This window comes from Callithrix jacchus, chromosome 1, assembly GCF_049354715.1.
Source record: "Callithrix jacchus isolate 240 chromosome 1, calJac240_pri, whole genome shotgun sequence".
Classification (NCBI taxonomy): Eukaryota; Metazoa; Chordata; class Mammalia; order Primates; family Cebidae; genus Callithrix; species Callithrix jacchus.
The window spans coordinates 71,923,276-71,947,931 of record NC_133502.1 but is presented as its reverse complement, the minus strand read 5'-3'; the positions used below and the strand labels follow the sequence as shown (position 1 = coordinate 71,947,931).

At 48.4% G+C, this 24,656-nt stretch overlaps 1 protein-coding gene and 1 pseudogene across 16 annotated transcripts in view; one reads left to right on the top strand and one right to left on the bottom strand.

Annotated features, from left to right (window-relative positions):
• Positions 1-263: 263 nt before the first annotated feature.
• The window catches only part of LOC108591695 (uncharacterized), a 30,662-nt gene continuing 6,269 nt past the window's right edge, over positions 264-24,656 (bottom strand). The window contains exons 2-7 of one of the 16 annotated variants that reach the window (XM_078365227.1): positions 24,271-24,401; positions 20,616-20,907; positions 15,853-15,994; positions 10,114-10,253; positions 7,482-7,678; positions 264-1,348 (exon numbers count right to left, since the gene is read on the bottom strand). In XM_078365227.1, the coding sequence (XP_078221353.1) occupies positions 600-1,106 (507 nt within the window). In that variant the 5' untranslated portion in view covers positions 1,107-1,348; positions 7,482-7,678; positions 10,114-10,253; ... (1 more) ...; positions 20,616-20,907; positions 24,271-24,401 and the 3' untranslated portion in view covers positions 264-599. Of the gene's footprint in view, positions 1,349-3,826; positions 4,005-4,687; positions 4,818-7,481; positions 7,679-8,565; positions 9,337-10,113; positions 10,254-11,114; positions 12,756-15,852; positions 15,995-20,313; positions 20,908-24,270; positions 24,402-24,656 lie in introns of those variants that run through there. The other 15 variants (XM_078365234.1, XM_078365214.1, XM_078365262.1 and 12 more) reach the window with 15 other exon arrangements.
• On the top strand, positions 19,897-21,740 carry LOC144581433 (histone H3.1-like; annotated as a pseudogene).

The window sequence follows — 24,656 nt, the reverse complement described above, 5'->3', positions numbered from 1 at the left end:
GACAGAAGAAATGTATCTTCTACTCAGACCCACTCTCAAATTTTACTGCGGAGTTTGGCAGGGAGGGGACTGTTTCAGGAAACTGGCCTGTGGCAGGGACAGGCTCAACCTCCAGAAAGAACTCCATTTGGCTGGACGCAGAGAAAAGAAGGTTGGTTAACGCTGGAGAAGGGGAGATGGATCAGGGAGCAGCACAAACGCCAGGACGGGAGAAGTCACCATCATGCAGAGAAGAGGGAGCACCAGCGGGACGCAGATGCGGCCAGAGTGGAAATCATTGCTCTTTACTGATCACAATATAATACATTTCTACAAAGCTGACCTCATCCTGCCGCACCGGTTCTCTCTAGTGGACTTTGTCATTCTAAGTGCTCCGTGTTTGCTCGGTCAGGAAGTGGAAGGACCGATGAATTTATAGTCTATCCTTTTTTATCCCATCTAAGGCAACTTCCTAGCTCCCATGCACCCCAAGGCCCTCCCACCCTAACAACTTCATTTCCCTGAAAAGTATGTCTGGAAGCCTTTCCATGACAAAGTTATATAAATCGTGATATTCCTCTTCAAGTTTCATAATATGAACTCTAGCTATGAGCCCTGGCTTAGTTCATCTGCCTCTCATCGCGCGACACTGGGAGGTCATTTCCACTAGTTTCTGCGCAGTCCCCAGAGGTGCAGACCCCGCAGCGGCCGCTGGGGCGGGGGTGCTGGGGCCTCCGGCACGGGCAGGGTTCGAGGAAGAGAACCACCCTATTCCTAGAGCTCAGCGGGGTCCAGCGACGGCTGTGGCTGTGGCTGTGGCTGCGGCTGCAGCCGGAAAAGAGGCCAGAACTGTTGCGGCGGAGACGGCTCCTCCCAGGTCCCGGCGCACCGGGGCGCTTCCCCCGGCTGCCAGCCCCACCTCGGCTGCTGCTCCACCCCGAGCGCGGGAGCAGGCCCGGTGCCCTGGGACGAACTTGAGGCCCAGTACTGCCAGCTTCCAGCTGTGGGAAAGGCTGGTGGCAAGTGGGACCTGGAAGCAGCGCTGAGCCCGAGGGCGGAGAGCACAGGACGTCTCTGTAAGGCTGGCCCTGCGCGCTGGCTGCCACCTCCAGGTCAGCAGGGGCCATATTCGTGCCCGAGACACCAGCGTTCCCCCGGAGAAGAGCTTGGCCCGAAGCGACCTCCAGTTCCCAAGAGAAGCTGTCCACATTGCTCAGACTCCTGGGAAGCCCTGCTGGCAGGAGTAGCTGGGGACCAGTAGCCCAGGCTGACCGGGGCCTGGCATCAGGGCCCGTACCCAGGCTGTCTCCACGCAGGGCCTCCTCTGGCTTCTCTTCGGTACACGAGCTCTCTGGTTCTGAAACCAAACCTGGGAGGGCAAGAAAGAGAGATGGATAGCCGGGCGTGGTGGCTCACGCCTGTAATCCCAGCACGTTGGGAGGCCGAGGCGGATGGATCACGAGGTGAAGAGATCGAGACCGTCCTGGTCAACATGGTGAAACCCCATCTCTACTAAAAATACAAAAATTAGCTGGGCATGGTGGTGCGTGTCTGTAATCCCAGCTACTCAGGAGGCTGAGGCAGGAGAATTGCCTGAACCCAGGAGGCGGAGGTTGCAGTGAGCCGAGATTGCGCCATTGCCTGGCTAACTAGCGAAACTTCGTCTCAAAAAAAAAAGACGGAGATAGGGAAGGAAGGAGAGAGAGGGGGAAAAGGCACTTTCTAATCAAGCTCAATCCCATAATTATCACCAAGTAGCATATAACCCACTCTCAAATTTTACTGTGGAGTTTGCTGTTAAGCCCGGAAAGGTGAATGGCAGGGAGGGGACTGTTTCAGGAAACTGGCCTGTGGCAGGGACAGGCTCAACCTCCACAAAGAACTCCATTTGGATGGACGAAGAGAAAAGAAGGTTGGTTAACGCTGGAGAAGCGTTAAACACCTTCCAAATAAAACACCTGGAGCTTAGCGCACGAGCAAACTCCTTGGCTAGACTGATTCAAACCGTTACCTGTGTGGCCCACCTTCGTCCCCTGAAGTCTTCCCAAAGCCCCCACCTTGCAGCCTCACTGCTGTCCTGTTCCCCAGCCCCTCTGAGAGTGTCCTTTGTGCCCACACCTTCCTCGGACCGCTTCTCTTCTCTCCTCTACCTTCCAAGTGCAGTTTAACCTTTGCTATCCCTGTCCCCTCTCAAAAACACCTCTTCTGTCCTATCAAACAGATTTTGTTTTTAAAACCGTGAGGATCTTTGCCTTCTTAAAAATTTTTTATTCAGCTGGGAGCGGTGGCTCATGCCTGTAATCCCAGCACTTTGGGAGGATAAAGCAGGAGGATCACTAGGTCAAGAGATTGAGACCATCCTGGCCAACATGGTGAAACCCCATCTCTACTAAAAATACAAAAATTAGCTGGGTGTGGTGGCGCACACCTGCAGTCCCAGCTACTTGGGAGGCTGAGGCAGGAGAATTACTTGAACCTGGGAGGTGGAGGTTGCAGTGAGCAGAGATCTTGCCACTGCACTCCAGCCTGAGTACAGAGCAAGACTCCATCTCAAAAAAAAAAGTGTATGTGTATATGTATATATATATCATGTAACTCCCCCTTTTAAATATATACATTCATTATTATCAAATATGTATTAAAAACATACTGTGTGGCTGCACAGCCCTGGGAAAACGCCCAGGGCCTGACTATATAAATGGACCACACAGGCCAGGCCACTTGCCACACCAGCCCCGGGCCCATGCCTCTGCAGCCTCCTTACAGAACTGCTCTCCTGCTTTTTATGTATACACCCCCTTCGCTTCCTTGCAACCCAGGACCAACCAAGGAAAGCCAAATGTGCTGCTCTACCCGATCCCATAGAACACCTCCTTCTAGTCAACCACCCCAGCTCCCCCAGGCCCACAGCCTCCCTCAGAGCCTTCCTGGGGCTTCCCTGGTCCAATGATGAAGCTTCCCACTCCTAGACCTGCTGGAACTCTGCGAACGGCAGCAGTGGCTGACTCCCTTGCAGCAGCAAGATCTGAATAAACAGCTTTTGCAGTCCTGCAGGGTGGCTCACACCTGCAATCCCAGCACTTTGGGAGGCTGAGGCAGGTGGGTCATTTGAGGTCAGGAGTTCAAGATCAGCCCTGCCAACATGGCAATAAACCTATCTCTACTAAAAATACAAAAATTAGCCAGGCGTGGTGGGGGGCACCTGTTGTCCCAGCTACTCCAGAGACTGAGGCAGGAGAATCGCTTGAGCCCGGGAGGCTGAGGTTGCAGTGAGCCGAGACTGCTCCACTGCACTTGCTCTAGCCTGGGCCACAGAGCAAGACCCTGTCTCAAAAAACAAAACAAAAACAACTTTTGCCTGTTCTCATGGGGGTGGTCTCATGTTCACAACAGCAATGCATAAAACAGACACGTCTCTGGGTAAATGCCTCTTGCCACCACAAATCTTAATTCAGTTTCTTTTCTTTTTTTTATTGAGACAGAGTGTTGCTCTGTTGTCCAGGCTAAAGTGCAGTGGCACCATCTTGGCTCACTGCAACCTCCACCTCCCAGGTTCAAGAGATTCTCCTGCCTCAGCCTCCCAAGTAGCTAAGATTATAAGCATACACCACCATGCCTGGCTAATTTTTGTATTTTTAGTAGCAATGAGGTTTCACCATGTTGGTTAGGCTGGTCTTGAACTCCTGACCTCGGGTGATCTACCCACCTCAGGTAATCTATCCACCTCTGCCTCCCCAAGTGCTGGATTACAGGCGTGAGCCACCACTCCAGGAATTAGTTCAGTTTCAATCCTTGTGGGTTTCTTTGACTCTACCTCAGGCAAATATATCCTGTGTAAAAAACATACCTCTCCTTTTCCCAAACATTCAGTCCCTTCTCCTGAGTTTTGGGGCAGGGCATCAAAATCACCCAAAATGATGAGTCATGGGACCCAGGCTGGCGGGTGGGTTCAGCCAGGCCTCCAGGATTGCAAGGGTAGCTTACCTGTCCCAGCCTCCAGGCAGCTGCAAGGCCTCAGACTGAGCAGTGCAGTGACAACACAAACAACCCACCAGCTGATTACAAGACAAAGACCCAATTCTTCAACCTGGCATTCCCCTAACCTCTGGACACACCCAGCCCCAGGCCCACCCAGCTGCTGGCCGCTCACCAAACCCAGCCCGCCTTCCTCCCTCAGGGCCTTTGCTTCAGAAACTTTTAAGGATTTGGAAAGAAAGAAAATTTTTTATTTAGATATTTTTAAAGGGGCCTTTGCAAGCACAGAGCCATCTTCCTATGCAGGTAACTCTGCCAGACCCTCTGGGTCAAATTACCTGAAGGGACATGCATTATCAAATCTAAGCTGAAGAATTTTGGGGTTTCCCATTTCAATGCTGGGAAATACAAGGAGAGCCAGCCATGACCCCAAACCATTTACTGAATTTTGAAGCCAGTTCTTTTGTCTGTAAAGTGGTCATGAAATTGTAGGTACCTAGTAGGGGTGTTTGGGCTTCCAGAACAGAAGGACTGGAAAGTCTACGGGATGCTGTGATAAAGATCTAGCAGGGTGGCTGACTCCCTCCCCCAGAGCTGCATTTTCCTAAGGCCAGCAGATAAGACTGTCATCCTCTTTGCTTCCAACCCTTAGGGCTATCTCAACTTTTCTGTCTCCTATCGAACACTTTGTAAAGTTGGAACAGCAGACATTCATAGGAAAGAAAACCCCTACCTTGGCAGGGCGCGGCGGCTCACGCCTATAAACCCAGCACTTTGGAGGCTGAGGCAGGTAGATCACGAGGTCAAGAGATCGAGACCATCCTGGTCAACAAGGTGAAACCCTGTCTCTACTAAAAATACAAAAAAAATTAGCTGGGCATGGTGGTGCGTGCCTGAAGTCCCAGCTACTAGGGAGGCTGAGGCAGAAGAATTGCTTGAACCCAGGAGGTGGCGGTTGCGGTGAGCCGAGATCGCACCATTGCACTCCAGCCTGGGTAACAAGAGCGAAACTCCATCTCAAAACAAAAAACAAAAGAAAACCCCTACCCCATCCCCACCCTCACCCTGCTCTACCGTGTTCTTAATTCTGAGGTCAAACCTTTCCCATCTGGGTTGTGTTGTTTTAAATATCTCTGGGATATATAGATTTTTTTTTTAATAAAAAAAATTTTTTTTTAGACAGAATCTTGCTCTGTCACCAGGCTGGAGTGTAGTGGTGAGATCTCGGCTCACTGCAACCTCTGCCTCCTGGGTTCAAGCAATTCTCCCACCTCAGCCTCCCGAGCAGCTAGGACTACAGGCATGTGCCACCATGCCCAGCTAATTTTTGTATTTTTAGTAGCGATGGGGTTTTACCAGGGTGGCCAGGACGGTCTCCATCTCTTGATTTCATGATCCATCCACCTCCGCCTCCCAAGTGCTGGGATTACAGACGGGAGCCAGCTCACCTGGCCCTCAAATAAAATTCTTAATAGAGAGCCTTGCACAGAGCAAATCCTCAGTGGATGTTCGTTCTTACTTGATTAGGTCCTGAATTATTGCATCATCTTTATCAAGCACCTCCCAAAGGCAAGAAGAAAGAGAAAAAGGGAATAAGACACAATGCCTGCCTGAGAGAAGCTCTCAGATGACTGGGAAGATGGGGGCTGATGGTTGGAGGAGGGAGAGTTCCAACAGCAGGAAAAGAAGATGGGGTGGGAGCGGCACTCCCTTCCGCTGTGAGACAGCTGAGGATGATTCAACTCTGCTGCACCTGTGGACCCCCTGGGGAATTTCAGAACTCCCTGGGCCCAGGGATTGAGCCCTAAACTAGTAAATTGGACATTGTACAGTTCAGTCCATCGTAAAGCTCTCCAGTTGATGACAACAAGCAATCACGGCCAAGAGTCCCATATGTAGGGCCTGAGGTCTGCATGTTGGAGTCACCTGGAGCTGAAATGCTTAGACATGCCTGGGCCAGGCTCCCAAAGATTCTGATTGCAGGTCTTTGGGGTGGGGCACTGATGGAGTGAGTCTAGGGTTGAAAACCTTTGGTCCAGAACAGGCACTGTTTAGTCCTAGCTACACATCAGAATCATCTGGCGAGTTTGCATTCTCGGCCTCCACTCTGAGAGACTCAGAGTTCATTTTGGGCAGCTACTGTCAAGTTTCTCAAACTTGGCTGTACCCGTCAATCACCTGGGGGTAGGGAGATGAAGTCAATCACCTGGGGGTAGGGAGATGAAAATTCCCGGGCTGCACCAGACTGATCACTTCAGACCTCCTGGGGGAGACGCTAGGGGCCCTGAGTGACTACAGTGTGCCCCAAGGCTGAGACCCAGAGGACCAAATCCCACAGAAGCCCTGGGAGCCTCAGGGATCCCCACACTTCCAGGGGTTCCTGCGAGGATACAACTGTGTCTGTACCACACTCAGTGATTTGCCTCTGCCTTTTCACTCCCCATTCTCTCAGTGGATTTCTCTAGAGGCTGCATGAGGTGGGGCATGGGTGAAATTCGGAACATTTGAGAACTTTCTATTCTCTAGTCTTCTGATGCCATTCCTCCTGCTACATGTTCTGGCTTTGCAATACAGTTGCTTTTCTTGAAAAAAAAAATGTTATTTAAGTGACCATGTAATAGATTAATTTTTTTAATGTATTAGTGAATATTTTTCAGTTTTACAGTATTTTGGATTTTTTTTTTTTTTTTTGAGACCGGGTCACCCTGTGTCACCCAGGCTGGAGTACAGTGCCACAATCACAGCTCACTGTAGCCTCAACCTCTTGGGCTCAGGTGATCCTCCGATCAGCCTCCCGAGTAGATGGGAGCACAGGTGCACGCCACCACACCCAGATAATGTTTTGTGTTTTTTGTAAAGATAGGGTTTCACCATGTTGCCCAAGCTGGTCTCAAACTTTTTTTTTTTTTTAGACGGAATTTCGCTGTTGTTACCCAGACTGGAGTGCAATGGCACGATCTCGGCTCACCACAACCTCTGCCTTCTGGGTTCAAGGAATTCTCCTGCCTCAGCCTCCCGAGTAGCTGGGACTACAGGTGCGCACTGCCATGCCCAGCTAATTTTTGTATTTTTTAGTAGAGACAAGGTTTCACCCCGTTGACCAGGATGGTCTCGATCTCTTGACCTCGTGATCCACCCACCTCGGCCTCCCAAAGTACTGGGATTATAGGCACAAGACACTGTGCTCAACCCAGTTTCGCAGCTTTAATTTCTAATTTTTAATTTTTAATCTCGCACCTTTCATTTTTCATTTCAACTATTTGACAGCTATAATCCACATAAACCAATTTAGACACCACCCCTGCCAGAATAGTAACCTAAATCACTAAACCTTGCTTATCTTTATTTTCCCAGTCCAGTGAATGGGGATATTACTGATCTCTCAGAGACATTGAGAAAATTAACTCAAAAATGGTTTTTAAGCCTGTGGAAAAACAGTCCTCCCCGCCTCCCCGCCTCCCCGCCTCCTTCCGCCCCTGCCCCGATTCCCAGTTAGAGAAACACAAGCAGCTACATTTATACTTTACCTGGATTCGTGGCTTGGGAATCTGTGTTTTTCTGGCCAGTTCTTCTCTGACAGTAATTCCAGGATAAGGGTCTGTTTTGAAGGCCTCTAAAAGAATCATGTATTGATATTTGTCAAACTTGGTCCTCCTGCGCCTCTGGCCTCGCTCAGTTACTGGGACAGCCACACAGTGTGAGGCAAGAGAAATATTAAGAGATGCTAGAAAGCAAAACATAAGCAAATTTTTATGTTAAATGGGAGAAAAACCTAAAATGAAGTATTTTCCCTTACAACTTGGGAAAGCCCCAGCCCTCACTTTGAGCCTCAGGTCCCCTGAGTCAATCAGATTTGGATTCACTCTTGACTTGTGACTCAGCTCAAAATAGAATTCACTCAGAGGAATACAACATGGCCCAAGCAAAGAAGCGAAGGCTGCCTTCCCCTGAAAGACCTCCCCTGCGTAGTGGAGGAGAAAGCCAGCCTCTGCCCAAATCCAGAGCACCCAGGAGTGCCCCCTCCACCCCGCTGCCCTGCAAAAGGGAAATTTTCCACTTTTCTACACTTTCCAGTTTGAAAAAGAACTGTATCATGCATGGATGCCTTCTACTTTTTGAACTCATCAAAGGTGGCTTTAAGGGCTTGGCTTGATTTCTCAGCTTTCATTTTTGAAGCCTTCCTTTTTTATTTTTTATTTTTTAAAAATTAAGACAGGATCCCATTCTATCCCCCAGGCTGGTGTGCAGTGGCATGATCACAGATAATTGTAGCCTTAACCTTCTGGGCTCAAGCCATCCTCCCACCTCAGCCTCTCGAGTAGCTGGGACCATAGGCGCATGCCACCGCACCTGGCTAATTATTTAAAAAAAATTTTGGAGAGAAACGAGTTCTTACTATTTGCCCAGGCTGGTCTTGAACTCCTGACCCTTCCCCTTTTTAAGACTCAGCACTGAACATCATGTTGGACAGTAAACTTTAAGGCAGCCACATCAGGCAGGACCTGCCATTCACAGTCCACAATGTATCACCAAAAGAGAGGCTTCCACCAACTTCCCCACCTTCTCCCACTTCCAGAAAGAAAGCCCGCCTGACCCTCAGAAAGGACTCACTGTCTGAAGCCATGAGCCGAGCTCGCTGTCCACTGGGAGCATCAGTGGAAACAGATCACCTCCTTCGAGGCTTGTTAAAATGCTCCAAGGGACCCACCCTGTTAAGCCCCTTTTTAACACTTTGCAAGGTCTGCCTCCCTTCATACTATCTTCTCTGGAAATGGACGTTCCCAGGAGTAGTTAAGGAATGCTCTTCCGGCTTCCCTTGAGAGCACAGAGATTTTTCTTCATCTGCTCCCCTGGCCTCGCGGAATTGTTGAGATGAGCATGCCTAAATCAGGGCTTCGAGAAACATGACCTAAGGTTGTCAAGGATGTCCTCAGAATAGTGTAGAACCAATCTGAACACCATTAGTCAACAGGGAGTGTTGTTTTGAAGGGCACCGCCATAAGTGAATTCATTACAGATGGAAAAGGAAACATCTTTGCATCCCAAATGTGTCCCTTCCATCCTCATTGGGTGCAGCAGACTCCAAGAAAACATGCCCTGGAGAAGAGTTGAGCTTCAGCGTTGGTTGGTTACATGGAGCTCTCCACTGCTCTGCTTCCTCATCACAATCCTCATTATTACCATGTACCCATATGATGCTTTGATCATGAAATGAGCTTTTTTTTTTTGAGATGGAGTTTCACTGTTGTTACCCAGACTGGAGTGCAATGGCACGATCTTGGCTCACCACAACCTCCACCTCCTGGGTTCAAGCAATTCTCCTGCCTCAGCTTCCCGAGTAGCTGGGAAATGAGCTCTTACAAAGCAGCTACCATTGTGCCTGAAGTGGAAATTTTGCCTGGGATTTTGTCACCACTTTGTCAGCAACTGTCCCTATTTTTAAAACTGATTCTATTTTTGTTAGTAACTGTCTCTTTCTGCTTCTGTGCCTCAGCTTATTGCTTACTAACTGGAAAACCTTAAGAGAAACTGCCTCGTTGTCTAAAGTCCTGAGTTACTTCCCATGCCCCTTCACCTATAACTGTGTACTCCTCTTAGCCAGGGTCCAGACTTCTGGGTGTGAACCCTTCTGGGCCCACCAGCATAATAAAGTGTGTTCCTCTGATCCCCTGAGTGCCGCTTGGGTTTCTTGTCAGGTAAAATTTTCCAGAACATGCCTACCTAGCACATAGATGATGGTGAGTCAAGGTTCAGATTCGTGCCATATCAGAGCCTGTTTCTCATGAATTGGGATGGACTGATGGTTTTCTAGTGGCAGGTAAACAGAAGTAAATAGGACAGTGCCAGCTGGGAGTAGTGGCTTACACCTGTAATCCCAGTACTTTGGGAGGCCAAAGTGGGTAGATCACTTTAGGCCAGGAGTTAGAGACTAGCCTGGCCAACATGGTGAAACCCCATCTCTACTAAATATAAAAAAATTACCCAGGTATGGTAGCAAATGCCTATAATCCTGGCTACAAGGGAGGCTGTGGTAGGAGAATCACTCGAACCCAGGAGGTGGAGGTTGCAGTGAGGTGAGATCGAGCCACTGCACTCCAGCTCGGGGGTGACAGAGCAAGACTTCATCTCAAAAACAAACAAACAACAACAAAAACTTACCCAGACGTGGTGGTGGGCACCTGTAATCCCAACTGCCTGGGAGGCTGTCAGGAGAATCACTTGAACCAAGGATGCAGAGGTTGCAAAGAGCTGAGATCATGCCACTACACTCCAGCCTAGGCGACAGAGTGAGACTCCATCTCAAAATAAATAAATAAATATAAATATTTTTTAAAAAAGGACAATGTCCTGAAAACTGCATTGAGCCACAGGTAGCAGGAAAGGAAGAAGTGAACAGAGGCCCAGGGGACAATCTGCGTATCTACTGGCTTAACTCACTGTGAGACTGGCAGTGTAGGGCATTACTTACAATCACATTTTGTTTTTTTGTGAGATGGAGTCTTGCTCTGTCGCCCTGGCTGGAGTGCAACAGTGTGGTCTCAGCTCACTAAAACCTCTGCCTCCCAGGCTCAAGCAATTCTCCTGCCTCAGCCTCCTGAGTAGCTAGGATTACAGGCACCTGCCACCACGCCCAGCTAATTTTTGTATTTTTAGTAGAGATGAGGTTTCACTATGTTAGCCAGGCTGGTCTTGAACTCCTGACCTCATGATCTGCCCACCTCCACCTCCCAAAGTGCAGGGATTACAGGAGTGAGCCTGGCCACAATCACATTTTAATGACCTTCAAGTGGTCTCTTTCAGGCTGCTGTGAAGTTTTGTTTTGCTTCTAGGTAGATTAATTTGCAAAGGAGATGTTTTGGGCATCCTAATAAGGTATTTGGGGATTGTTTTAGAAAAACAAAGAAAGAAAAAGAAATTATTCCCACCAAGGTAAGTGCTGAACTCGAAGATTTAAATACCAAAAGGAAATTGTGTTTTTTGCAGCAACATGGATACAGCTGGAGGCCATTATCTTAAGTGAATTAATGCAGAAACAGAAAACCTTGTGTTCTCTCTGTTAAGTGGGAGGTAAACACGGAGTTAACATGGACACAAAGATGGGAACAATAAACAGTGGGAATTCCAAAAGGAGGGTGGGAGGAAAGGGAGCAAAAAATTACCTGTCCGGGACTATGTTCACACTTGGTTGGTGGGATCATTAGAAACCCAAACCTCAGCCAGGAGCGGTGGCTCACACCTGTAATCCCAGCACTTTGGGAGGCTGAGGTGGGTGGAACCCCTGAGGTCAGGAGTTCAAGACCAGCCTGGCCAGCATGGTGAAACCCCCGTCTCTACTAAAAACACAAAAATTAGCTGGGTGTAGTGGCAGGCACCTGTAATCCGAGCTCCTCGGAGGCTGAGGCGGCAGGACAATCGCTTGAACCTGGGAAGCAGAAACTGCAGTAAGCCTAGGTCATGCCACTGCACTCCAACCTGGGCGACAGAGTGAGACTCTGTCTCAAAAACAACAACAAAAGCAACCCAAACCTGACCAGATGCAGTGGCTCACAAATCTCATAGAATGGGTACTCACAGAATCCCAGCCCTTTGGGAGGCCAAGGAGGTTGGATTCATTGAGCTCAGGAGTTCCAGCTTGGGTCGTAAGGCCAAACCCTGCCTCTCCAAAAAAAAAAACAAAAACAAAAAAAACACACCAAAATTAGCCAGCATGGTTACAGGGAATACGCCTGTATTCCCAGCTACCTGGGAGGCTGAGAAGGGAGAGTCACTTGAGCCCAGGAATTCAAGACCAGCCTGGGCAACATAGTACGACTCTGTCTCTACAAAAAAAAAAAAAAATTTAAAATGAGCCAGGCGCAGTGGCGCATGCCTGTACCTCCAACTACAGTCTCAACTGCTCGGGAGGCTGGGAGGATCCCTTGAGCCAGGAAGCTCAAAGTTGCAGTGAGTCATGATCATGCTACCACACTCCAGCCTGGATGACAGAGGGACACCATGTCTCAAAAAATCATACTAGGCCAGGCGTGGTGGCTCATGCTTGTAATCTCAGCACTTTGGGAGGCCAAGGCAGGTGGATCACGAGGTCAGGAGTTCAAGACTAGCCTGGCCAAGATCGTGAAACCCTGTCTTTATTTTTAAAAAGAAAAACAAAAAAGAATAATACTAATGGAGTATACGGGAGGATATGTGTAGGTTATATGCAAATACCACGCCATTTCACATCAGGGACTTCAGCATCCTTGAATTTTGGTAACCGTGAGGGGTCCTGGAATCAATCCCCTTCAGATACTGAGAAACAAATGCAATGCCTCCTCAGTCGGCTGTGGAGAGTTCCATTTCAGTGTACTGAGGGGAAATGTCATCCCTTTCTTCTTCCTTTGTTGTCCTGGAATCTCAGAGAAGCAGCTTCATCACAGGTCCTGAGTCAGACACCCCGCTGCCTTCCTCGTCTGCTCTGAGGATCAGGTTTTTTTTGTTGTTGTTGTTGTTGTGTCATTTTTAAGAGACAGGGTCTAGCTATGTTGCCCAGGCTGGAGTGCAGTGGCTATTCACAGGCATGATCCCACTGCTGATTAGCACAGGAATTTTGACCTGCTCCATTTCTGATCTGGGCTGGTTCACCCCTCCTTAGGCAACCTGGTGGTCCCCTGCCCCACTCGGGGGACGTCACCATATTGATGCTGAACTTAGTGCAGACCCCCGATCGTCATAGTGCACTACAGCCCAGATGGGCTCAAGGGAACCTCTCACCTTAGCCTCCCGAGTAGCTGGGACTACAGGCACGCGCCACCGCGCCTGGCCAGTTTTGCTAACCTGACTGCCCAGTCCCTGTGCTGAAAGGTAGAAGCAGCCGGCAAACATATGGAAGACCTCTAGTTCTGGCCGGGCCCGGTGGCTCAAGCCTGTAATCCCAGCACTTTGGGAGGCAGAGGCGGGTGGACCACGAGGCCAAGAGATCGAGACCATCCTGGTCAACATGGTGAAACCCCGTCTCTACTAAAAATACAAAAAATTAGCTGGGCATAGTGACGCGTGCCTGTAATTCCAGCTACTCAGGAGGCTGAGGCAGGAGAACTGCCTGAACCCAGGAGGTGGAGGTTGCAGCGAGCCGAGATCGCGCTATTGCACTCCAGCCTGGGTAACAAGAGCAAAACTCCATCTCAAAAAAAAAAAAAAAAAAAAGACCTCTAGTTCTAACAGGCTTTCCGTCCACACCAGATCTGGTTGGAAATGGTCTGCAAAGCTAACCACTTATGGAAAGATGTGCCTGAATCCTGTCAGTATCAGGAAGCCAGCCTGGGGCCTAACCTTTATTTTTTTGAAACAGTGTTTCCCTCTCTAGCCCAGGCTGGAGTGCAGTGGTGCAATCTCAGCTCACTGCAATTTCTGCCTCCTGGGTTCAAGCCTTTCTCCTGCCTTAGCCTCTTAAGTAGCTGGGATTCTAGGCGCCCACCACCATGCTCTGCTAATATTTTTTCTTTTTGTATTTTTAGTAGAGATGGGTTTTGCCATGTTGGCCAGGCTGGTCTCGAAATCTGACCTCAGGTGATCTGCCCGCCTCAGCCTCCCAATGTGCTGGGATTATAGGCATGAACCACCGCACCTGGCCAGAAGTAACTACCTTATAGTTATTGTAGTCTCCTCTTATCCGTGGGACACATTTCAAGAACCCCAGTGGATGCCTGAAATCACAGATGATATTGAACCCTTATATATTCTGCACAAATTTCTTTTTTCTTCTTCAAAATTTTAAGGATAAAATATTCTTTCTCGCTGGGTGTGGTGGCTTACGCCTATAATTCCAGCACTTTGGGAGGCCAAGGCGGGCAGATGACAAGTTCAAGAAATCGAGACCATCTTGGCCAACATGGTGAAACCCTGTCTCTACTAAAAATACAAAAAATTAGCTGGGCATGGTGGTGCACGCCTGTAGTCCCAGCTACTCAGGAGGCTGAGGCAGGAGAATTGCTTGAATCCAGAAGGCGGAGGTTGCGTGAGCCGAGATCGTGCCATTGCACTCCAGTCTGGGTAACAAGACACTCCAGTCTTTTTGAGACACTCCAGTCTGTCTCAAAAAAAAAAAAAAAAAAAAAATACAAAAATTAGCTGGACATGGTGGCGCAAACCTGTAGTCCCAGCTACTGAGGCAAGAGAATCTCTTGAACTCAGGAGGCAGAGGTTGCCGAGAGCAGAGATCACACCACTCTACCACTCCAGCCTGGCGATAGAGCATGACTCTGTCTCAAAAAAAAAAAAAAAAAAAGAATATTTGTTCTTACCACAGATCTTAGTAACCTTAACATATGATGTAACCTTAATATATGATTTTTTTTTTTACTTATAAAGTCAAGAGCTTTCACAGTTTATTTATTTATTATTTATTTTTTTTTTTTTTTGAGACAGAGTCTCCCTCCGTCGCCAGGCACCAGGCTGGAGTGCAGTGGCGCAATCTCGGCTCACTGCAACCTCCGCCTCCCAGGTTCAAGCAATTCTCCTGCCTCAGCCTCCTGAGTAGCTGGGATTATAGGCGCACGCCACCACACCCAGCTAATTTTTGTATTTTTAGTAGAGACGGGGTTTCACCATGTTGGTCAGAATGGTCTCGAACTTCTGACTTCAGGTTACCAGCCCACCTCAGCCTTCCAAAATGCTGGAATTACAGGCATGAGCCACCATGCCCAGTCTCACACAGCATCTTTGGAAGGTAATCCAAGGTAATCACGAGACAGGCTTGTCTCTGGGGATAGGACTAGAGAGATGGGGAATCCCTTACTGGAAAGGGGTCCCGATCCAGACCCCTAGAGAAGGTCCTTTGATCTCATGCAAAAAAGAATTCGGGGGACATCTACAGAGTAGAGTGAAAGCCAGTTTATTCAGAAAGTAAAGGAACCGGGCATGGTGGCTCACACCTGTAATACCAACACTTTGGGAGGCTGAGGCAGGTGGGTTACCTGAGGTTGGGAGTTTGAGACCAGCCTGACCAACATGGAGAAATCTTGTCTCTACTAAAAATACAAAATTAGCTGAGCATAGGGTGCATGCCTGTAATCCCAACTACTAGGGAGGGTGAGAACTGCTTGAACCTGGGAGGTAGAGATTGCTGTGAGCTGACATTGGGCCATGGCATTACAGCCTAGGCAACAAGAGCAAAACTCTGTCTCAAAAAAAGCCAGGTGTGGTGGCTCACACCTGTAATCTCAGCACTTTGGGAAGATGAGGTGGGCACTCCAGCCTGGGCAACAGAGTGAGACTCCATCTCAAAAAAAAAAAAAAAAGACACAAGATAAGACAACACAACACAACCCAAGACAAGATAACCCAAGACGAAACAAGACAAGACAACCCAAGACAAGACAAGACAAGATGAAACAAGACAAGATAACCCAAGGCAAAACAAGACAAGATAACCCAAGTCAAAAGAAGACAAGACAACCCAAGACAACCTGAGACAAGATAACCCAAGACAAAACAAGACAAGACAACCTGAGACAAGATAACCCAAGACAAAACAAGATAAGACAAACCAAGACAAGATAACCCAAGATATGATAACCCAAGATGAAACAAGACAGGACAACCCAAGACAAGATACCCAAAGACAAAACAAGACAAGACAACCCAAGACAAGATAACCGAGACAAGATAACCCAAGACAAAACAAGACAAGACAATCCAAGACAAGATAACCCAAGACAAAACAAGACAAGACAATCCAAGACAAGATAACCCAAGACAAAACAAGACAAGACAACACAAGACAAGATAACCCAAGATGAAACAAGACAAGACAACCCAAGACAAAAGAAGACAAGACAACCCGAGACAAGACAAAACAAGACAAGACAACCCAAGACAACCCACGACAAGACGAGACAACCCCTAAATACTAAAACTCACTTGAGGGTGGTGGTGCATGCCTGTAGTCCCAGCTACTTGGGATGCTGAGGCAGGAGAAAGTCTTAAACCTGGGAGGCAGAGAGTGCAGTGAGCTGAGATTGTGCCACTGCACTCCAGCCTGGTGACAGAGTGAGACTATGTCCTAAAAAAAAAAAAAAATAGAATGACTGACATCCTGGAAATGTGGCCCAGCAGGATTCAGCCTCATTTTACCCAGACCCTATTCAAGATGGAGTTGCTCTGGTTCTAACCTCTCTGAAAAGACTGCCTTTGTAAAATTGAGACAGTCACAGAAATCAGAAATTTAGTTCAAAGTTTAAATAAGAAAGCCAACCCAACAAGCTACCCCTCTAAAACTAATAAAAGACTACCAAGTTAGGAGGGTGAGAGTGGCCTGAATTCATCCATTATTCCAGAGGTCACAAGATTTTTGCAAATTCCCCAATCACTCTGTATCATCACATTGTAGAACCTGAGATTGGCCTTTGGAGGTCTTTTTTCAGGCTTTGGCATTTTTTTTTTTTTTTTTTTTTTGGAGACAGTGTCTTGCTCTGTCGCCCAGGCTGGAATGCAGTGGTGTCCTCTTGCCTCACTGAAACCTCAGAAAGCCAACACTGGGCCCAGAGAGGCCACCAGGAGGTACTAGCTTGGCCTAAAGAGGCCACTGGGAGGCCAGGGCTGGGCCTGTAGATACAGGCTGCCACAAAGGCAGGAGCTGAGCCTGACTCTGTCTTGGGTGCTAGGGACAAAGAGAAGAGTTGGGTACATTCCTGGCCCTCAGGGAGACAGTGGCAGGCAAAGGGCATCAAGTTCCCAATGTGTCGGCCAGGCATGGTGGCTCACCCCTGTAATTCCAGCACTTTGGGAGGCTGAGGTGGGCAGATCACAAGCTGAGAGTTCGAGACCAGCCTGACCAACATGGTAAAACCTCCTCTCTATGGGAGATAAAAAAAATTAGCTGGTTGTGGTGGCGTGCAACCTGCAATCCCAGCTACCCAGGAGGCTAAGGCAGGAGAACTAATTGAACTCAGGAGGTGGAGGTTGCAGTGAGCCTAGGCTACTTGCACTCCAGCCTGGGCGTCTCAAAAATAAGTTCCCAATGTGTCATAGAGAGGGAACCATCAGGGTACGCAGGCCTACCTGGCCCAGGCTGGGCTTGGTGGTGGGTGCTTGTAATCCCAGCTACTCAGGAGGCTGAGGCAGGACAATCACTTGAACCTGGGAGGCCACAGTTGCAGTGAGCAGAGATTGAGCCATTGCACTCCAGCCTGGGTGCTGTGGCACGATCTCAGTTCAAGCAATTCTCCTGCTTCAGCCTCCCCAGTGGCCGAAATTACAGTCCCATGCCAGCACACCTGGCTAATTTTTTTTTTCTTAGTAGAGACAGGGTTTCACCCATGTTGCCCAGGCTGGTCTTGAACTCCTGGAATCAATCCGATCTCCCACCTCAGCCTCCCAAAGTGCTGGAATTACAGGAGTAAGCCTCCACACCTGGATTTTTTCCTTTGTGAATGTGTGTGTGTGTGTGTGTGTGTGTATATATATATATTTTCCTTAATTATTATTACTATTATTATTTTGAGACAGAGTCTCCATCAGCTGAGCTGGAGTGCGGTGGTGAAATCTGCTCACTGCTACCTCCACCTCCTGGGTTCAAATGATTCTGTCTCAGCCTCCTGAGTGGCTGGGATTATGGGAGCCCACAACAATGCCAAGCTAAGTTTTCTGTTTTTATTTTATTTTAAGATGGGGGTTTCATCGTGTTGGTCAGGCTGGTCTTGAACTCTTGATGTCAGGCAATATGCCCACCTTGACCTCCCAAAGTGCTGGGATTACAGGCGTGAGCCACTGCGCTCCGACCTCCTTTTTTTTTGAGAAGGAATCTCACTCTGTCACTCAGGCTGGAGTGCAATGGCTCAATCTCGGCTCACTGCAACCTTCGCCTTCCAGGTTCAAGTGATTCTCCTGCCTCAGGCTCCCAAGTAGCTGGGGACTACAGGTGCATGCCACTATACTCAGCTAATTTTTTGCTTTTTAGTAGAGATGGGCTTTCACCATGTTGGCCAGGATGGTCTTGATCTCCTGACCTCATGATCCACCCACCTCAGCTTCCCAAAGTGCTGGGATTACAAGTGTGAGCCACCACGCTAGGCTAGCTTTCACCTTTTCCCTTAAAGGTAGCACTTTATGGTCTCCTCCAGCATCTCTAAATTGCCAGCATCACTACTCTCTTCCTTTGGGGTCATTATGAAGTGAAATAAGGGCTCCTTGAACGCAAGCACTGTGATATCTACACACCTGCTAACTGAGTTGGCTACTGAATGACTAACGGGTGGATTAGGGAGAATTCATGAACTGGGTGAGATGAGCAGGATAGCAAGAGATTTTATCATCTACTCAGACCTGTTCACAATGAATAATCTATGAATTGCATATGGTATTTCTGGAATTTTCTATTTAATATTTTCAGACCTTAGTCGATCTCCAATAATTAAAACCAGATTAATGGGGGATTAGTATTCCAAAGCTCTTTGCCTGAATCCTCTGGAACTAGATGAGTACAAGCCACCCCTCTCCTCACCTGGGGACAGCTATTCCAACTCTAAACGGACTCTCCCACCCTATACCACCTTACACAACACCACTGGCAATCCTCTACCATGGAAATCTCTCATTTAGTTTCTTGCTTTCCAGAATTCCATTTAAGACCTAACTCTGGTTTAAGGGACCTATTGCAGTTCCAGGGGACAGAGGGGAGGGATGCTTTTCCCAGGGAAGAAATATATGAACGGGAGGCTAGAAGTGAGGACAGCAAGTGTAGCATGACCCTGGGGGGCTGGGCGCAGTGGCTCATGCCCGTAATCCCAGCATTTAGGGAGGCCAAGATGGGTGGATCACCTGAGGTCAAGGGTTCAAGACCAGCCTGGCCAACCTGGGGAAACCTGTCTCTACTACAAATACAAAAATTAGGCAGGCATGGTGGTGGGCACCTGTAATCCTAGCTAGTTGGGAGGCTGAGACAGGAGAATCACTTGAACCCTGGAGGTGGAGGCTGCAGTGAGCCAAAATTGCACTACTGTACTCCACTGTGGGCAACAGAGCAAGATTCCGACACACACACACACACACACACACACACACACACACTCACCAAGCAAAAAAAAACAAAACAAAAACGTGACCCTGGGAAAGTCTGCATGGGAAGCAAAGGAGCTATGTTTGCAGATGAATGGACGTGGGTTTTTTGTTATTGGTTGTTTTGAGGCAGAGTCTTGCTCTTGTCGCCCAGGCTGGAGTGCAGAGGCGCAACATCGCCTCACTGCAGCCTCTGCCTCCTGGTTTAAGGGATTCTCCTGCCTCAGCTTCCTGAATAGCTGGGATTACAGGTGCCCGCCACCACACCTGGCTAATTTTTGTGCTTTTAGTAGAGACGGGTTTTTGCCATGTTGGCTAGGCTGGTCTCGAACTCCTGACCTCATGATCCACCCGCCTCAGCCTTCCAAAGTGCTGGGATTACAGGCGTGAGCCACCTCCCAACCTGGAGGTAAGTTTTAGAGGAAACTTGTTTTAAAATGAGAGGAACTCAAATATTGTTGTAGGTCTGTAGGTTTCCCTGGTTTTCTTGCTTTCTGTATCTTGAAGTACTAAAGTATGTGCCATCCCAAAATATGCTAGATTGCTATAGTGATTATTTTGAGTTGAAAATATCGGAGACATTGTAGTTTCAGGAAGAGCTAGCTGACTGGTCTCCTCTAGCATGCAGCAAGCCAAAAAGATTCCTATGCAGGCAGGAGGAGGTGACAAGCCAAGCGAGCTGGGGAGGGCCTGGGGGCCCGGCGAGCTGCACCCTGGCCCCTGCCCCCTGCCCCGAGCCCCGGGCCCCCGCCTCCCCTAGGGTGCGTTTCTAGTACGCGCGGTGGAGACGCCAAAACAGACAAGGGCTGCTTTTTCCCTGTTTTTTTTTTCTTCCTTTTAATACAAAGCAGCGATTCATTCCCTCTCCCCCAGCAGCGCGGTCGGGTGAGATGGGCAGGGGAAAAGGCTGTTTTCCTAGCACTGGCCTGCAGGTCCCTCCCTGAAACGCAGTGTCAGATGATTACTGATTAATATTTTGGAGAGGCCGCGGCGGCGGGCAGCGGGTGAGTCTCTGATCTTCTAAAAGAGGTTCCTATAGAAACGCGGACCAGGGCGCGCCCCCGGCTCGGCCCAGGCCCGGGCTGCCGCCCTTCGCACCGCGCGCCCCTCCCCAAAGCCCCTCTTTACGTGGTGCTCCCCTTTCCCCCCACCAACAAAAAATCAGAGCAGAAAAAAGGATTAGATCGGCTGAGCGCGAACTGAATCCCTCTCGATTGGGACATTTCAGCCTATTAGCATTTCTCCACGGAGCCTTCTGAAACCTATTAAAGTGTAATATCAAAAAAAAAAAAAAAAAAAAGATTCCTATGGGAGTGGAACACAAACCATAGCGGAGTAAGAAAATAGCCCTCGAGTCGCAACCATTTTCTGAAACCCCTTCTCATGGCTCGTACGAAGCAAACAGCTCGTAAGTCCACTGGCGGCAAACGCCGCGCAAGCAGCTGGCCACCAAGGCTGCTCGCAAGAGCGCTCCAGCCACCCGCGGCGGGAAGAAGCCGCACCGCTACCGGCCGGGCACCGTCGCTCTCCGGGAAATCCGCCAGTACCAGAAGTCCACCGAGCTACTGATTCGCAAGCTGCCATTCCAGCGTCTGGTCCGTGAGATCGCGCAGTGCTTTAACACCGACCTGCGTTTCCAGAGCTCTGCGGTGATGGCGCTGCAGGAGGCCTGCGAGGCCTACCTGGTGGGGCTCTTTGAGGACACCAATCTGTGCGCCATCCACGCCAAGTGGGGGCCAAGGCAGAGCAGAACCTCAGGTCCTGAGCCCCATAGACTCCGTCTACACCGCTTCCGGGCACCGAATCCGGGACGCCGAACAGCGGAGGATCCACAGGGCGGCTGTCAGGGGTGACGCCTGGGAGGTGGAGCTGCCTGGCCCGCAGGAGCCGAGACCTGGACGCCCAGGACAAGTCGCACAGCTGAAAATACAGATAAATGCATAGAACCGAACAGGAAGTCCAGAAACACTGAAATGATATAAGATATATGTAAGGACTGATAATGTTCACAGATATGAATAGGAAAGGATGAATTATTAATGAAAAAATGCCTGCTCTTTGAAGAAAACTAATGAAATTTTATATCACAAACATGAGTGGCTGATGGAACACAGATTGAAACTTTTACATATGCAAGTGAGAAAAGTATCAGAAGGAAACACGAATGCTTATTTTACAGGTATATTATGTCGACAAAGGCCTTCCTAAGAAAGATCTCAGCGGCAGGCATTCTGAAGGTTGATTTAGCAAACTAAAAATGAATTTAAACTTTATCTCCCATCTTTCAAACAAAAGAATTTATGAAGTTAGAAAATAGTAGAAGATGGCCGGGCGCGGAGGCTCACGCCTATAATCCCAGCACTTTGGGAGGCCGAGGCAGGTGGATCATGAGGTCAAGAGCTCGAGACCATCCTGGTCAACAAGGTGAAACCCCGTCTCTACTAAAAATACAAAAATTAGCTGGGCATGGTGGTGCGTGCCTGTAGTCCCAGCTACTCAGGAGGCTGAGGCAGGAGAATTGCTTGAACCCAGAAGGCGGAGGTTGAGGTGAGCCGAGATCCCACCATTGCACTCCAGTCTGGGTAACAAGAGCGAAACTCCGTCTCAAAAAAAAAAAAAAAAAAGTAGAAGATAACCTTTAACTGCCCTTTCAAAAGCTATCAGTCTTATACACTAATATTAATCATTGGAAAGTCTGATTCACATATATTCTCTAAATACAAGTATTGAATAAAATGATCCATACCTATTCATTTGAATCATGAGTTTCCTTTGGCTTCAAGGTGTTTGAAAAATCAAAGAATTAATTTGTTTAAAAAGATGTGTTACTGTTATTTTAGTGTTCTTTCCCCATACTACCTTTAAGAACTGAAATGTATTTAAGTGCCAGTTATATCCCTAGAACTGCCCTAGACCTGCTTTGTATACCATATGCTACTTAATGTAGGGACTCATGGATTGTGTGATGCCCCATTATTATATATGCCAATAAAATAATTTTTTTTGAGACGGAGTTTCGCTCTTGTTACCCAGGCTAGAGTGCAATGGTGCCATCTCGGCTCACTACAACCTCCGCCTCCTGGGTTCAGGCAATTCTCCTGCCTCAGCCTCCTGAGTAGCTGGGATTCCAGGCACGTGCCACCGTGCCCAGCTAATTTTTTGTATTTTTAGTAGAGACGGGGTTTCACATGTTGACCAGGATGGTCTCGATCTCTTGACCTCGTGATCCACCTGCCTTGGCCTCCCAAAGTGCGGGATTACAGCCTTGAGCCACCGCACCTGGCCAAATAATTTTTTTAATGCAAAAAAAAAAAAAAAAAAATAGCCCTCTGATGAAATCAGAGACTGGGATTTGGAGCCTGCAATGGACCTACATGAATATACTTAACAAAGTCACTCTTATCCTTTGCTAGTTTTACACTGACCCCCACCCCATATCTCCTAGTGACTTCCCTAGGAAATTTACTGCCCCTAGCCAGCTGTTCTTTGTCCTCTCATTTCCTTCTTCTTTATTTATTTATTTATTATTTTTTTTAAAGACGGGGTTTCACCATGTTGGTCAGGCTGGTCTTGAATTCCCAACCTCAGGTGATCTGCCCGCCTTGGCCTCCAAAGTGCTTGGATTACAGGCATGAGCCACCACACCCAGCCCCTTCTTCTTTTTTTTAATTTAAAATTTTCTTTTTTTTGTAGAGATGGGGTTTTACCATGTTAACCACGATGGTCTTAATCTCTTGACCTGGTGGATCCACCTGCCTCGGCCTCCCAAAGTGCTGGGATTATAGGCTTGAGCCACCATGACCAGCCAATTTTTTTTTTTTTTTTAAGAGACAGGGTGTCGCCATCTTGCCCAGGTAGGAGTACAGTGGCTATTCACAGGTGGGATCCCACTACTGATCAGCACAGGAGTTTTGACCTGCTCTGTTTCCAACCTGGGCCAGTTCACCCCTCCTTAGGTAACCTGGTGGTCCCCCGCTCCTGGGAGGTCACCATATTGATGCCGAACTTAGTGCGGACACCCAATTGGCATAGCGCACAGCAGCCCAGAACTCCTGGACTCAAGCGATTCTCCAGCCTCAGCCTCCGAGTAGCTGGAATAACAGGCACGCACCACCATGCCCAGCTCTTTTCTTTTCTTTTCTTTTAGATGGAGTCTCACTCTGTCACCCAGGCTGGAGTGCAGTGGCACAATCTCGGTTCACTGCGGCCTCCACCTCCCTTCAAGCAATTCTCCTGCCTCAGCCTCCCGAGTAGCTGGAATTACAGCTATGTGCCACCATGCCCAGCTAATTTTTGTATTTTTAGTAGAGAGAGAGTTTGGTCTCAAACTCCTGACCTAAAGTGATCTGCCTGCCTCAGTCTCCCAAAGTGCTGGGATTACAGGTCTGAGCCACTGCACCCAGCCATCCTTTGTTTTTTTTTTTGGTTTTGTTTTAAAGATGGGGTTTCACCAGGTTGGTCAGACTGGTCTTAAACTCCTGACTTCAGGTGATCCGCCCACCTCAGCCTCCCAAAGTGCTGTGAGTACAGGCGTGAGCCACTGCACCTGGCCCATCCTTTGTTCTTAAAGCTATCACTCATTGTCTAGAAAATAAAAGGTATCTTGCTTTGGCCTCTTCTTCAGACTTCATTCTCTTGTGGAGATCTTCAAATGGCCAGGCACGGTGGCTCACATCTGTAATCCCAGCACTTTGGGAGGCTGAGGTGAGAGGATCTTGAGGTCAGGAGTTCAAGACCAGCCTGGCCAATATGGTGACACCCTGTCTCTACTAAAAATACAAAAATTAGCCGGGCATGGTGGCGTGAGCCTGTAGTCCCAGCTACATGGGAGGCTGAGGCAGGAGAATCACTTGAACCCAGGAGGTGGAGGTTGCAGTAAGCCGAGATCACACCATTGCATTCCAGCCTGACAACAGAGTGAGACTCTGACTCAAAAAAAAAAAAGAAAAGAAAAGAAAAGAAAGAAATTATTTGTGAGAGCCGCGGTGGCTCGGGCCACTTGTCCTGGCGCTTGAGGAGGCGAGGCTATGAGTTCAAGGCCAACCTGGGCAACCTAAGAACCTCTCATTCATTAAAAAAAAAAACAAAAAAAAAACTTCACATACATGTAAAACTAACTTTTATATACTTTTGCTTGTTAATCTGTCTGGTGTCAATTTGGTTTCTAGGTCCAGCTAAAGAGCCTAGTAAGAGCAAACACGGGGTGGGAGGTGATCTCCAGGTCCCCTACAGACACTGGTGGCCCGCGTGGGGCCATCCTTTGCTGGCTGGAACACTACTCACCGGGAGCTGCTGCAGCTGAGATCCTGGAGCTCTGACAAAACGGCCTCAGATTTCTTACCGTCGGCTTTGTGGATCTCCGCCGTGGAAGCTGGCCAAGGTGACAGTGGTAAGGCTGTCTTTTTCCCACTATTCTGGGATTCACAGGAGAAAGTATTTGTGAACTAGTTCTTTGGGTAAAAGTGACCTTTGGTGTTTTTGTGGGTACTCTAGATTTCTATCTGATTCTTTGATCTCAGAGATAGTTTTTGTCTTCCTTTGTCTATGCCTTTTGTGCTGTTTGTCATAAGGAGAGCAACCACAGGCACAGGTCCTTATAAGTCTACTGTTCCAACCACCCTCCACAGACTGGTGAATTTATGGCACTCATCAAACCTGCATCTATCTAA